The sequence below is a fragment of the Meriones unguiculatus genome, chromosome X, assembly GCF_030254825.1.
Source record: "Meriones unguiculatus strain TT.TT164.6M chromosome X, Bangor_MerUng_6.1, whole genome shotgun sequence".
Taxonomy (NCBI): Eukaryota; Metazoa; Chordata; class Mammalia; order Rodentia; family Muridae; genus Meriones; species Meriones unguiculatus.
The window spans coordinates 75,473,379-75,489,005 of NC_083369.1; the positions used below are offsets into that span (position 1 = coordinate 75,473,379).

A 15,627-nucleotide genomic window follows, 5' to 3' on the forward strand; every position below is an offset into this window, starting at 1 on the left:
TTCCATGCCTTTGACTCTTTAGACAGTGAACTGCTTAATGGTAGGAGCTGGGTTCAGATTGTTTTGTTTGCTCTTGGCCATTCGGCTGTTGAAAGTACACTCAGTACACCTCTGATGAATGAGAAATTGAAATGGCTTCACTGAAATAAGGGTTTGAATTTGCCTCAGATGAGTAATTGGGTTGGCTAAAAGCTGTGAGCAAAAACAAAAGGAAGGAAAGCATATGATACATGTAAAAAACAGTGGTGATGTTAGTTTGGCTTTCTGAGGAACAGTAATCAGTTTTAAGATTCAAACTGTAGGCTAGGTCTTCAGTACATTCAACTTATTTCCACAAATCAGGATTTCCCAAGCTCTGCACTATTAACATTTAGGGGAGGATAGTTCTTTGTTGTAGCATGTTTAGCAGAACAATAGGCCTCTACCTAGTAGAAACTGCACACACATACACAAACACACACACACACACACAAGTTGTGATAGCCAAAAATATCCCCAGACATTGCTAAATCTCCTGTAGAGACCATGTGACTCCTGAATGAGAACCACTGCACACAGTAACAGGAAGACATCACAGACATTTTAGATGGCTGAGGATGTAGGTCTGCAAGAGAGTACTCACTTAGCATGTGAGAAATTGTCACATCTTCATCAGTAACAGAAAGAAGAAGGAAAGAAAATTTTTGGTAGACTGTAGTCTAATGTAATCAACATCTAAGTGAGGTGGGCAATCCATTTAGAAATGTGAGCTGGATATACTGAGAATGAAAAGAAAGTGTAAGTGTTATGGGAAAATGTCAAGGGGTATTCTGAAAAGAGGCAGTGGCAGAGACAATTAGAGAGACAGTGCAGAGGAAGAGAAACCTTGAAATGACAACCCTGTGTTCCTGGTACTTGCCAGTCTACCTGTGAACCTGATGGGGGGAAAGCTACACAGAAGCCTAAATAAAGTTCTTTAGGGGATAATTGATATACAAATAATAGAGTCCTGGAACAGGGGAGGTGCATGTGGGGATACGAAGACAGAATAAAAAATACCAGGAAAGAGAAATGATGAGTTCCCTTAAGTGCCATTGGTGAGTTTCCCATAGCACTACATATATAACTGATGTGGAAAAGTTCTCAGCGAAGTTAGATTTTTTTTTTCTTGGCTGATGGAGAGATAGAGTGAGTGAATGTGGAAAGAAGTATAGCAGACAGCACTAACCTTTCTATGTATATATGATATATAACATATTTCAACACTTCATTTGGATGTTTATAATGCCTGTTATTAGAGACAGAGTGCAAGCATGTGGAATAAATGTATTAGAAGAATGTTAGAACCAGATGACTCATGAGTTTGATTTCTGGGACCCCATATAATACAAGAGAGAACTGACTCCTGTAAGTTATCCTCTGACCACACACATGCACTGTGACACATAGGCTCCCATATGTGTGCATACACGTGCTCCTGCACACACACACACACACACACACACACACACACACACACACACGCACCACTAAGTAAAATATAATTAAAAAATTAAAAAAATGTTAAAAAACAAAACTGTCTCATTTTAATAGATGATGTGGGGAAAAGCAAAGTACATAGAGACATGTTCTTTACTGAATCTCATTTAACTTTCCACCAGTTAGCTGGAGGCTAAGATTGCCTTAGAAAGCATATAGAATACGGGGGGGGGGGGGGGGGCTTGCAAGCTGATCTTTCCAACTCCCACCCCATCGCTGAGTATAGATTTACCAAAAGTCAGTTGACTTCCTTTCAAAGCCCATAGATAAACTGCACTTGGCTGTCTTTAATTAAACATTCATATCAACTTGACTCACAGAATCCAAATAGCAAAATAATGGGGTGGATTAAATCATTAGCAAGTCTTGTTTCTCAGAAGTGCACATTTCAGCAAGCATCTAGTCTAGTCAATATATTGCTCATTACTTAATTTTCTTATTGTTTCACATTTGCAAGTTAGATCATATTTCTTTTTGTTTCCATAACTAATAATGACTTATTTTAGTGTTTGCATGCCATGGAGATCCAAGTCATGATACAGTTTCTACCTGTAATTCTTATGCAACTCTTCCGAGTTCTCACAAACATGACCCATGAAGATGACGTTCCTATCAACTGCACCATGTGAGTTTTGGTGTTATAATGAAAGAAGCTATTTGCTTCGGGTCTTTCTACTTTTCTTCTTTTCATGGTCATAATCTTCTCTCTTAAACCTGTGTTTGTAGTATTCCATTGGTTTGGTTATATCATCCCATTGTCACTTGTGTATAATTTTTCTTTTGATTTCTTTTAATTTTTTAAATAAAATTAACTTTATTTTAAAAGCTTGCAACTAAATTAAACAACACATACCTAAATTAACCAGACCCAAAGTTCGTACACCTTGGCGAATTTCTATACACTCAGAATAGCCATACAAAATGGAAACTGTGGAATTTCCCATTGGATTTTACATTTTCACTATTTGCCATATCATTATACACTTAACTATCACCAAAGCCAAAAAATCCATGACAGTATTAGAAGTAGAAAAACAGTTAGCTATACATCCTTTCATAACATGTGTTTATTACCTGCATTCAGTCCTTCCTAATCCTCTAATAGTTAGCCTTTCTTGTTCTTTCATACATGTTATAGTGAGCCCATGGGTATACTTGTTTACATATGCACACATTATTGGCTAGGTTTCAGCATATGATAAAGACCATCTGACTATTTTCTTTCTGAGAATGTGTCACCTCACTTAATAAACATTTTCTTGCAAACTTATTTTTCTTTCTTTCTTTCTTTTCCTTTTCTTTTTGACTGCTTGTTCAGAAGCATGGCGCTAATGTTCCACTACTGTTTTCATTTTCCACAGTTTCTTCTCCTACTGATTTCTTATTTCACCATAGTGTGGTTAAAAACTATACTTGATATGATTGTAATCTTCTTAAATTTTATTAAGACTTTTTAAATTAGTCTAATGTATGTTCCATCTTGGAAAATATTTTTGTGCACATAAAAATGTGTGTTCTTTAACTGTTGAATGGAATGTGTTCTGTATATATTTTGTTTAGTAGAGTTCAAGTCAAATATTTACTTCCTTACTTTGTGTCTAGTTGACTCATCCATTGTTGAAAATGAGATACTGAAATCCTACACTGTTCTTGTACTGTTTTTACCACTCTATGCCTATTTATGAGGCAAATTTCAGTTGACCTTTTCAAGTGATGGTCTACACTTTTGTTGTCCAAAAAGGTAGCCACTTAACACATTTGGTGAGTGAGCCTTTCAAATGTGGATAGTTCTTCTGAGGAACAAATATTTAATTGCAGTTCACTTTAGATTCAACCGATATTTTAGTTTTAACCAATACAACCACCTATGACCAATGTTTCTCATATTGGACAGACTGTGTCACTAAAACCATGTGCTTTGGCTTGGAAAAATAAGTTACTTACGTTTAAAAGCAAACAAGGATACATTGTAAGGTAGATAGGAAAACACTTGCAGTTCAAAATGCAAATAGGAGACTTGAGAAAATACTGTACTCAGTGCTGAATGTCTTTGGCTCTGTTGCCTATAATGTTGCTACAGCCTTTTGCCCTAGATGCCCAGGCCACAAATGCCTGCATGCTCTGTGCCTATCTCTATTGTCAAGCACAGTCCAGTTGAAAAATGAAGAAGCATTATTCTAATATAATGGTTCTCCACATGTGCTTCCCGGATCAACAGCAGCAGTATGCCCAGGAAACTTATCAAAATGCTAATCATTGACGTTTACCTCAGCCCCACAAAGACAGAAACTCTAGGCAATGAGCCAAGCAATCTGTTAGCACATCTTCCAGGTGTCACTGATGCTTGCTGAAGTTTGAGAGACACGGGTAGTCTCTTAAGTTGACTTCCAGCTTTCATAATTATTTTCCTTGTTCGACCCCTCATTTTCCCCTGACACAGTTTTTATGTTGTCTTTTGTTTGTTTGTTGTTTTGTTTCTGTTTTGTTGAGACAGTCTCATTCTGTAGCCCACAGAGGACGCAGACTCACCCTGATCCTACCGCCTTACCCTCCCAAGTGCTAGGATCACAGGTGTGTGCCACTTTGTCCAGCCACTTTATCTTTCTTTTCTGTTCCTTTTGTCTTCACTGGAAGGGATTTCAGTATTTACTTTACCTAAGCATTTTTATAACACAAGGCTATGACCATACTTTAAGTGAATACACAGATTTAGAAAGGAGACAAAGCATCCAGGCTGCCAAAATAAGGTATCCTTTTGAACCAGGAAGTATTTATTTCAAGGCTCCAAATGTGTTAGGCCCTGGAATCTTCTAGAGCTAAACTACACTCAGCTCTTCTGTTACCCCCTTTGTTGTTGCTCATTTTGTTTTGTTTCTGGGATTAAACTTGCTCTTATCTGCCAGTCACACTTTAGTAATCAGTTGAAACATGGCCTGCTGACTTTGATAAATGTCGTTTCAGGGTTCTCTTACACATTGTGTCAAAATGCCATGAGGAAGGCTTGGATAGCTATTTAAGATCCTTCATCAAGGTTTGTGGAATAAAGCTTTCTTGCTGGATGATTTACCTGTTTTCCAGGACAGTTGTATCTGATGGTTCATTGGTTCTGTTTGCAGTATAGCTTCAGACCCGAAAAACCAAACACTCTTCAGGCCCAGCTGGTACATGAAACCCTGGCTACTACTATGATTTCAATATTAAAACAGTCTGCAGATTTCTTAGCCATAAATAAACTTCTAAAGGTAAGGATAGAGGACATAACTGGAAACAAAACTGTCTCTGCATATTTGTTGGTGACCTTCTGTATTAATTCTTGTTTTTATCCGTTTTGTCCTGGACCCTCCCTCATTCTATTATTATTGCATATGTATATTTTGGAAAAGACAGAATCTTGTATCTGTTATAGTATATATGACTTGGGGCTTCCTATTCACCAGCTCTGGGCCACTATTACCTCAATCCTAAATTGAATTATTTGGCACTATCGTTTCTGGCAGGTAATAGGCTCTCAATAAACAATAACTATTATTCTCATTCTCTTGTACTATTTCTTTATTTGGTGATAGAACAATGGGCTTTTGGGGATGTGCTGGCTACTGACTTGATGCTAGCTTTCAAATTACATGATTTGGTCAACATGTAGGCTGTGCCAGTATTATACCATGGCTAAAGCTGATTATCCAAACTGAGTATAAGAAGCAATAAAAATTATTATCTTCATTTGTGAAAGGGGAAGAAATGGGAACAGAAGCAAGACAAGAGAAGGCAATGGGGTGAACATGATCAAAACCCATTATATTTATATATGAAATGTCACCAATAAACCCATTTAATATATAATTGGTATATGCTAATAAAACTTTTAAGTGTTCACTGTAGATAACTTAAAAGAGGTAATAAAAATAACCAAAAATTGGTTTGCTCTTATCACCAATCATGGGTATCCCAAACAATGTCAGTGATAAAATAATGCTGAATAATGTCCCATGAAGCAAGTTTTCCCATTCTCCTGCTGTACATGGCTGCTTGGGCTTGCAATGCAGCACTGCTTTTTTTGTTTGTTTGTTTTTACACTTCAGAAGTATTCTTTGAGACTTTACTTGAAAATGTTATCAAATTTCAGATTTGATTTGTCAAATTTTCAAAGTATTTGGGTGATTATTAAGGTTTGTGTGTTTGTTTTTCAGTACTCGTGGTTTTTCTTTGAAATAATTGCAAAGTCCATGGCCACATTTTTACTGGAAGAGAATAAAATTAAGGTACGTAAGCTCCTGTGTAGTTAGAAATAATTACAGGTACTGTCCTACAGTTGTTTACAGAATGCATTGCGTTTGATGTATTGCATTTTTTTTGTGATTAAAAAATGCTAATGTTGGGGAGCTGGAGAGATGACTTACTGCTTGCTGCTCTTCCAGAGGACCCATGTGTAGTTTCTAGCTCCAGTATTACGCAGCTCTTAATCACCTGTTACTCCAGCTTCAGAAAATATGACACCCTCCTTTGACCCCTACGGGTATACCCCCACAAATTCACATAAATAAAATAAAATAAAAATATTTTTAAATAAAAGTTTGTTGAAAAGATTCAATTAGAAAAAGTAGCAACTCAGACATGTTCTTTCTATTAGAGAGGATGAAGGTATATAGAAAGGGTAGAAAAAGCTTTATGCAATTACATATATTTCTTAAATGTGGTATGTACATTTATTTGTTTTCTATTTTCTTCTTCTTCTTCTTTACTGTTATGTGTATATGATGTGTGGGTTGGACCGCATGTGAGCTACAGATCATGTGTGGAGGTCAGAGCTCAACTTTGCGTTGTTAGCTATCTCTTTCACTATATGTAGGTTCTGTATACCAAACTCAGGGTTTATGTTTGCACAGCAAGCATTTTACTCACTGAGCAGTCTCACCAGCCCCTCTTATTTCTTTTTAAATTATATTTTAAAGATACATGTTGAGAATTCCTAATCTGAAATGTTTTGAATCAACAGTGGTTCAGATTTCAGACATTTTCAGATTTTGGATTATTTACCTTTACATGTTGAGATAGGCATGTGGGTACAGGATGCATGTCTAAACATGAAACTCATTCATGCATCATGGATACTTTATGCACATAGACTGAAGATAATTTCATGTTTAATTTTACATTTGTACCTATGTTTTGACTTCAGCCAATCACATAACATCAGGTGCAGAATTTGCCATTGCAGAGTCAGGTCCCAAAAAGGTTCAGGTTTTAGAACATTTCAGATTTGAGATTTTACAATCAGAAACAATCAACCTATACAAAGAAGTTTTCTTAGTTATAGAAATCATCATGGTGAGGCTTGTGCAATAAAATAAAAACTCTTCTCGCAGAACTTTCATAGAATAAGTTAACTGAAATTGTGATACATGCATATGTTGTATACCAGAAAAAGCAAACCAAAAAAAAATAAAACAGAGGTGTGCCTTCATCCCAAGAGCTTGGATTTCTGAGTTGGGTTATATTGACCCATGCTATGCCTAATGATAATTTCAGACACTTATATTATTAGAGAATCAAACCATTTCTGTAAGTTTAGGGTCTAGAACAATGGTTCTCAACCTGTGGGTCATAACTGTACAGGGGATCCAATGACCCTTTCACATGGGTTACATAATAAATATCATGCATATCAGATATTTACTTTATAGTTCATAACAATAGCAAAATTACAGTTATGAAATAGCAACAAAAATAACTTTATGGTTGGGGGTCACCACAACATGAGGAACTCTATTAAAGGGTTGCAGCGTTAGGAAGGTTGACAACTACTAGTCTGGACAGAAAGTATACTTTGAACAACTAGTAAAGTCAGTTTTAGTTGAGAGGAAAAAAATGTACTTCAGTTTAAAGCCATTTCCGTGAAGGAACATGTTTAAAAATAAAATGGCAGTTGATTTATTTAGACCTTTTCAAATCCGTATTCTTTTTCTATGTGTATTTAAGCTTCCCAGAGGCCAGAGATTTCCTGAAGCATATCATCATGTCTTACATTCGCTGCTTCTTGCAATAATTCCCCATGTGACCATTCGCTATGCAGAGATTCCTGATGAGTCCCGAAATGTGAATTATAGCTTGGCCAGCTTTCTAAAGGTGAGTTAAAGACAGCCAAAACGTGTTCAAGTTCTCTTCTTCACTGGTAGGGTCTAGAAAGCGAAAAAAAGGAAAACAAACAAACAAAACCCTTTCTCTTGGAAACGCTGTGTGGTTTTGTTGAAGGTGGAACATAAGCCCTCTGCATGCTTATGCTACACTACTTAGCTATATCCCCAGCCCCCTGTTAGCTCTTTATAAGGCTGTTGGAATAACTCTTTGGACTGACTGATGGATCAGTTCAGGCAGGTTTACTCCCCCTCCCACTGAAGCATTTAACAAGTAATTAAACAAGTAATTAAACAAGAGGCTCTGGGTGATTCAGAAGACCGGTTGTGCTTCTGTCACAACACCTTTTTAAAGATATTTCACATGGAATGCTGTCAGGTGGGACAGTTGTTGCCACAGTCAGTCCCTACCAGTCTGTATTATAGCCCTGACTTCCTTATGTGTTTAAATCACTTTTCTGGTCTGATTGCCTTTTGGGTTTGTGACTTTCTCTGTGTTGTGTATGTGTGAGTGTGTGTGTGTGTGTGTGTGTGTGTGTTGGATGTGTGTTGTGTGTGTACCCATTACATGTACCTGTTGCATGTGCGCATGTGAATGCCCTGAGGCTGGAGCAGTACCTATATCAGTTGCTGTCTTACTCCTTTGTAACAATGTCTTTCACTGAACCTGGAGCTAGATGTCAGCCCTAAAGTCCTAGAAATCTTCCTGTTTCCCTCCCACCCCCACCACCCCAAATAGCACTAGGCAGTGGAGTTACAGGGCTGCACATGGCCATACCAATATTTTTTTTTATGTAGGTGCTTGGATTCTAACTCAAGTCCTCATACTTTTATAGTAAGCATTCTTAACCCATGAACCACTTTTCATGCCCAAAGTTTTCAACATTTGAATTAAAGGTACCTGTTTGCTATTGTTAACACAGGGTGCATGTTCCTAACGCATATTCATAAAAAATCTTTGAAAGGTTCTTTGAGAAATGTCAAAAATCCCTACATTTACAAAACATTCTATTTTTTTTTTTTACTTTTTGTTATTGTCATATATGTGGGTATACATTTATGTGTGTGTCTTATTTTACAAGTTATACAATTGAGGCCTTTAAGTCTTGATTCCACTGATAATTTACTTTGCACTTTTTCTTTAAGGTCATCCAAAACTGACAGCTATTTTCATATTGTCTATAAAAATGACATTCCCTTTGTGTAGAACAAATTTAGAAGTTCATTAACATGATAAAGGACATAACTCTGTAACTAACCTTCCTTCTTTACTTAATAGCGCTGCTTGACACTGATGGATAGAGGATTTGTTTTCAATTTGATAAATGACTATATATCGGGATTTAGCCCTAAAGATCCCAAGGTAAGTTCTAAGGACACAGTTGTAGTAGATTATTGGACATTCAAGCATGAGGTCAGAGGTGACAGTTATATTCTCTTCTGAAGGATTCAGAACTGTTCTTCACTTATGTACTTTGAGTATTGTCAAAATCAGTTCTTCACTTATGTACTTTGAGTATTGTCAAAAGCAAGGACTTCTGGGTAGTGTTTGGGCAGTCCCCAAGACCAGCCACAGATTCAGCAATTTACTAAGAGGATTCAACATATAGTCATATTTCTGACTACCATTGATTAGAGTGATAGGATATGGATACCCAGCAGGATCAAGAAAGAAAAAGACATCAAGTGGAGTTTGTGGTGATCCCCATGCAGGCATCTCGTGCTTTTTCCATCTTGTGAAGATGTACTTACCCACTGGGAGTGAGAATACAGCCAAAAGACTGCAATATTTTTGTTTTAGAGTTTGTAGTTCTTTGGAATTGACCCAGCTGGAGTGATGGAGAATAAAGAAACAACAGATACACATACAGAAAACCTGGGACTGGATAGACAGGCCGGAAGTCCAGACACACAGTGTATTTGTTATATGCAGCTGAATGGGAGGCAGGTTTATGATGTGCAACTGATGGAGGAGGTGGGGGACCTCACTGTAGAGGAATAGTTTCAGGGTGTAGTCATGCAAGTGGCATCTGTAGGGGACTACAAAGCTGTGACTGATATTTCTATACATACTGTCAAACTCTGTATTATGGCCAGGAGAATAAAGGAAGGCTTTGCCATTCCTGTGTCTGAGTCCCTGGGGTCTTTGACATGGCTGTGTTTATCTCATGAATGCTCATACATGCAGCGATATACTAACTTTCCACAGTTCTTACTGAGGAACTGGTTTTGTATTGAAACAGATCAAAATTCTAGACTTTCAGAAAGGAAAGCAAAACAGGTGTTTACCATAAATGACACTGTTTGTACAAAGGACCTAGCAGACTAGCACCAAGAAACACAACCTTATCACATAGCAAACATGTCAAAATCTCTTTTCTCAGATGCCAGTCAACATCACTGTTGCAACAGACCTTTTAAAATATACCACTCTTGGGCCAGTTATGTTAACTCTGTCCTGTACAGATTGCACCTGCAAGTATACTTTGGAAGATAAACACTTCTGTTGGGAAATTAAATATCATTTTTTAATCATCAACAAATAAATGCCTACAAAATGAAACCTGATATATAATTTACCATTTAGGTTCTTGCTGAATACAAGTTTGAATTTCTCCAAACAATCTGTAATCATGAACATTATATTCCTCTGAACTTGCCAATGGCATTTGCAAAACCTAAACTACAGAGAGTTCAAGGTATGTATTTGTATTTTCCATTAATTGAGATTGTTTTTCCTTTTGGGATAGTATTAGTGTAGCATAATGTTTTCTGATGAAACCAGTTAACTTGAAGGTAACTTGAGAATTGTTAGTATCTGAAGATAGGTTCATTAATGTCATTCTGCATTTCCTTCATTATATTTGTGGAAATAGTACGGAAAAATTGGATATGTTAAATATATTGTTGCTGAACACCTATTTCAGACACTAGTAAAATTTCTTTCTGTAATAATAGTGTATTGGATTATATTTAAGATGAAATGAAAAAGTATGTGAATGCATTTCTGCTGAAAGCATCAAAAATAAATATAAAAATGATAACTTGTATGCACTAAATTTATGAAATGCCTCAGTTTTAATCTCCATTGTTAGTTTGATTGAATGCTTTGTTGTATAGCACTATTCTTATGTTATTATGTTTTTTATTTGTCCCTTTTCTTTTCATATATTAATTAGATTTTTTTTCATTTGCGGTGGACCGTTTGACTTCAGTAGGTAGGTTTAACTCGGTTCACTCTAAAGTAGTATGCTGTGTTTAAACACAATTGATTTGATGAATGGCCAAGATGAATGGGGGCTTTATTTGCTGTTCATATCCTCCCTAGCCAAAGTAAGACTTTAATTTCTTAGGCCCAAATATCTTAAAGGCAACTGCTTGTTTATCTTTAAAATAAGCTTCAGTGTTTTCTGAGGAATCAACTTTCAAATATCTGTCCTTAGAAAGAATGTTCCTCTGCTGTAAGGCAGCTTGGGGACAGGGATTGGCTGAGTGTCTGTTTTAAGTGTTTGTCACCTCTCTCAGGATTGCTGCTTTCTCTGTCACCCTGTTGCATGGTTACTTTGCCACAGTCTTGAAGGTGTGATTGAGAACACCAAACTGGATTTATTCAAGTCACTGAAGCAAAAAAAAAAAAAAAAAAAAGTCAATTACCATTTGAAAAATCAACCCAGATAAGTCCACCTTGGTTATTCACCAGTGTCTTTGGGTCTAGAAAGTGATTGGAATTCATAAAAGAGCATGACAGTGCAGGAGAGTCAAATGCCTTTGTGTTTAAGGAAGTCTCTCCTCAGGGTTAGTGGTTGTAGAAGTGGTGGTGATATTACAGCCAGTAAAAATGGAGAAATATAGTACTACTGTCTTACCACCCATTACTAAATTAAGAGCACGTGTGGCTCACATACTTTTCCCCTGCCTTTTTGATAGTGATGAAACTGTTAGGGAAAAGGAGTGGATAGGACATTGAGATTTAGAATTAAATTGGACAATTTGTAACATTTAAAAGTCCTAACTGGATATACTTCATTGCATTACATTCTGAATCAACCAAAAGAAATGAAAGGCATTTTATATAAAATAAATGGAAATATAGAGCCTACTATAGAAATTACTAAATTTGATCCCAGCCCTCTCTGAGTTATTATAAGTCCCAACCACAGTATTAATGTGTAGGATTTAAAGGAGGTCAGAAGCTCTAGAAAGGAGTGAAAGATACAATTTGCAGTAGTGATTTTATGAAATGGAAGATCTGTAGTTAATGTGATTGTAAATTTATTTGAGATGTGATGCTGAGCTGATGTGAGTTGTAGTGGCTTTTTGTATTATCATTATAACTATTATGAATGTTCAGGCCAATATGTAATGACAGCTGCAACAATCAATACTTAATACTGTTGGGATGATCAGATTGTCTAGTTTGTCTAGTTTGTCTACTTTATAAATATAGATGGATAAGGAAATAAAATATTACTATATAAAGTAGAACTTACAGTTAAAATGAAATCTTTTCAGATAAAAAGAAATGTATTAAAAGATGGCCAAATATAGAAATATTTCATTTTATGTTCTATGGTAAGAGTACTAAGACTTGAAATAATTTAGAGGAAAGAGTATCTTCATGACCTTTCTGCTGACTGAAATAATCATTAAAATAAACTGTCTATCCCTAATTAGGAGTGTCTTTATTTAGTAAAAATTTTGCATGCTCATTCTATACTACAGAAGAATTGTTCAGATTGATTAATAATAAAAATTATAGTTCTTACAAGCATGACAACATATGATCAAATCATAATTATAGCATTTTAACTGCCTAATAATACATTTTGTATTTCTTTATCAAAAGTTACAAATTTTATTGTACTGCAGATTCCAATCTTGAATACAGTTTATCAGATGAGTATTGCAAGCATCACTTCTTGGTTGGTCTACTTCTGCGGGAAACCTCCATTGCTCTTCAAGACAATTATGAAATCAGATATACAGCCATCTCTGTCATAAAGAATCTTTTGATAAAACATGCATTTGATACCAGATACCAGCACAAGGTAAGGATGTTTGTACAGTTCTGGGGAGTACACTAATAAATTTCTACTAAGATTTTTCATTCAAGATGATGATTACAGTGAGGAGTATGATACAAGTATCAATGAAAAGGTATTTTTATAGATATAGCGTTTTTCCCATTTCAGGTCATTAAGTTTTTTACAATGTCAGACAGGTTAACCTGAAGAAAAACATTTTTTCAAATCATCTTTAAATATTTTGATGCTGGGTAGAAACAAGCCTTGATCCCGTACATATTTATCACATTCTCTACCACTGAGCTCTGTATACCCAGCTACTCAATTCATATTTTAAAATTAACATGTATAAAGATCTGTGGTTATGTGAAAATGAAGTGAGGTTGAGTTGCATTCTGTATTTTTCTTGTACTTAATATACATATTTGGGCCATTCAAAACTCTTTCATTATTTATTACATAAACTAACGAGGATTTATGTAAAGTCATACAGAGTCTGGAGAGTTAAGAGTCATCTGCTCTTGCAGAGGACTACAGTTCGGTTTCACATATGGAAGCTTACAACCACCTGTAACTTATGCTCCAGGGAGATCCCATACATTTGTCTTCCAAAGGCACCTATATTCATAAGACACACACACACAGAGAGACACACACAAACATCTATAGAGTTGCAGCATGCATATACTATCCAATACCTTAATGTCCTTAAATATATACACATATCTCTAAATAAATATGATATTGATGCTTGTTTAATAAGACCTATTAAATATATCATCTATAAAATGAATTTTTCATGTAATATACATTTTTTTCTTTATACTAAAAAAGATGTTATGATAATATTTTACAGTCAGTAGCCATGGATATGGCTATAAATCTTACATACATTTAACATTATATGTGATTATAGCTTTGATTCCTGTCTGCTAATACTTAAAGTATGTATTTAAATGTCATTAATATCACAAGTTAAGGGCATGGAAAATGAAACTACAAACTGAATAAATTTGGAAGAACCCTAAGTTACTTCTCTAGTATCAAGTAACTCAAGGAAAACAGTATTTCATGTTTGATAATACATCCTTTGATCTTTACCATTCAAATATAAATAAACTTATGATATAATTTATCATAATTAATTTGAAAAGTTGATTTGCAGGTAGATTTTTCCTACAATTTTATCATGTTTTGTTTTTTTAGTTACCAAGACATTTTTAAATACAGATCTTACCAATTTTTTTCATGAATCTGTCTGAAGGTAAATTGATTCCTTCATTTTAAGATATAAATTATATTATTGTAATTTGTGGTATTTTTCCAAATTATAAATAGCATATGTCTACTGATGCTGCAAACAAATTTTCCTTTATGTGGTTATGTTTTAAAGCTGTCACTGGACTCCATATTGTGACTAAGTCCAAACAGCAACAAAGTTCTTGGATAATTTTGGAACTATTATCTCACACTTCTAATTTTTATAGTTATTAGTTCACTTTTAGTCTTTAATCTGTTTTATGGGGTCAATCCCATCCATTTTGAAGCATTTAAATATTATTTTATCAATAAACTTTTGATATTTTTCAGAACCAGCAAGCCAAAATAGCACAGTTGTACCTCCCATTCATTGGACTGCTCTTGGAAAATATACAGCGACTGGCAGGCCGAGATACTTTGTATTCCTGTGCAGCCATGCCTAATTCTGTAAGTGTTAATGCATTTCTGTTTTGAGCTATATCTTGTTTGACCAAATACATTTGGAATTGAGGTCATTTGCTATATGATCTCAGTCTTAAGCATTTACTTTTCAGTCCCATTTTACATTGCTACTGTTTTTCCTAGAGCAATGTGTCTCAAACAATAATGTAGGGAATGTGTTAGAACACAGATTCAGTAGGCTATAGGTCGAAGTTCAGAGTCTGCATGTCTAATAAGCTTTGGCTGCCTCTGTCTAGTCCAAAGACCATGTTTTCAATAACAAGGTCCAAAAGAATACCACAAATGCTTCGTTTCTATTGTTTTGTTCTTCAAATTTTGCTATTAATACATTTCACTGAACTTATTAATCTTGAGAACAAAATGAAAGGATCTTCACTTCCAGAGTATCAAACACTGGGGATTACGATTCCTTTGCTTAGGTCTTCAGCTTGTCACAGGGATGCCCCTACCCATGGTTTTTCTTTTCTCTGCAGGCCCTCTGTCCTCCTGCCCCCCCCCCCCTCAGGTCTGATTTCCATCCTCATTTTCCTCTGAGCTCCTCGGGTATGCTTCCAGGATGATATGGGGATGACTCTTTCTGAGACTTCTGGTAGCAGGGTTCATAGAGCCTGAAGAGAATGCCTTCTAACTAAACAGGACTCCTAGTGGAGGGAAGGGAACATCAAACCACCCACAAAAACTTCAGCCAAAAATTTACACTTCCAATGAGATGCAGGGATAAAGACAGAGCAGAGATTGAGGAAATGTCCAACCAATGCCTAGCCCAACCTGCTACCCATGCCATGGGAGAGAGCCAACCCCTGACACTATTAACAAATTATATTCTGCTATGCTCACAGATGGGATCTTAGCATAGCTGTCCTCTGAGAGGCTCCACCCAGCAACAAACCAAAACAGATGCTGAGACTCACAGCCAAACATTGGTTGAACTGTAGGGAGTCATTCAAAAGAGTGGAGGGAAGGATAGGAGGACCTGAAGGTGACAGGAGTTCCACGAGAAAACCAACAGAGCCAATTAACCAGGAACCAGAGGGGCTTGCAAAGACTGAAGCACTAACAAAGGACCATGCATGAATTGGACTTAGGCCCCTACACAGATGTAGTTGAGGGGCAGCTTGGGCTTCATGTGGGTGTTCTAGTATCAGTAACTGGGACTGTCTCTGACATGAACTCTACTGCATGTTTTCTTGATCACTTTCCCCTGGTGGGGATGCCTTGCCAGGCCACAGGGG

The 15,627-nt window shown here is 36.2% G+C and overlaps 1 protein-coding gene and 1 long non-coding RNA gene across 6 annotated transcripts in view; one reads left to right on the forward strand and one right to left on the reverse strand.

Annotated features, from left to right (window-relative positions):
• The window catches only part of Dock11 (dedicator of cytokinesis 11), a 198,944-nt gene that overhangs the window by 116,796 nt on the left and 66,521 nt on the right, over positions 1 to 15,627 (forward strand). For 3 of the 4 annotated variants that reach the window (XM_060375411.1, XM_060375407.1, XM_060375408.1), the window contains exons 24-33: positions 2,025 to 2,143; positions 4,480 to 4,549; positions 4,635 to 4,760; positions 5,706 to 5,777; positions 7,495 to 7,641; positions 8,929 to 9,012; positions 10,237 to 10,348; positions 10,829 to 10,867; positions 12,519 to 12,697; positions 14,264 to 14,380. In XM_060375411.1, coding sequence (XP_060231394.1) covers positions 2,025 to 2,143; positions 4,480 to 4,549; positions 4,635 to 4,760; positions 5,706 to 5,777; positions 7,495 to 7,641; positions 8,929 to 9,012; positions 10,237 to 10,348; positions 10,829 to 10,867; positions 12,519 to 12,697; positions 14,264 to 14,380 — 1,065 coding nt within the window. The remainder of the gene's footprint in view (positions 1 to 2,024; positions 2,144 to 4,479; positions 4,550 to 4,634; positions 4,761 to 5,705; positions 5,778 to 7,494; positions 7,642 to 8,928; positions 9,013 to 10,236; positions 10,349 to 10,828; positions 10,868 to 12,518; positions 12,698 to 14,263; positions 14,381 to 15,627) is intronic. The other variant, XM_060375410.1, reaches the window with a different exon arrangement.
• The window catches only part of LOC132650113 (uncharacterized), a 36,524-nt gene that overhangs the window by 11,379 nt on the left and 9,518 nt on the right, over positions 1 to 15,627 (reverse strand). The gene's annotated exons all lie outside the window — the stretch shown is intronic.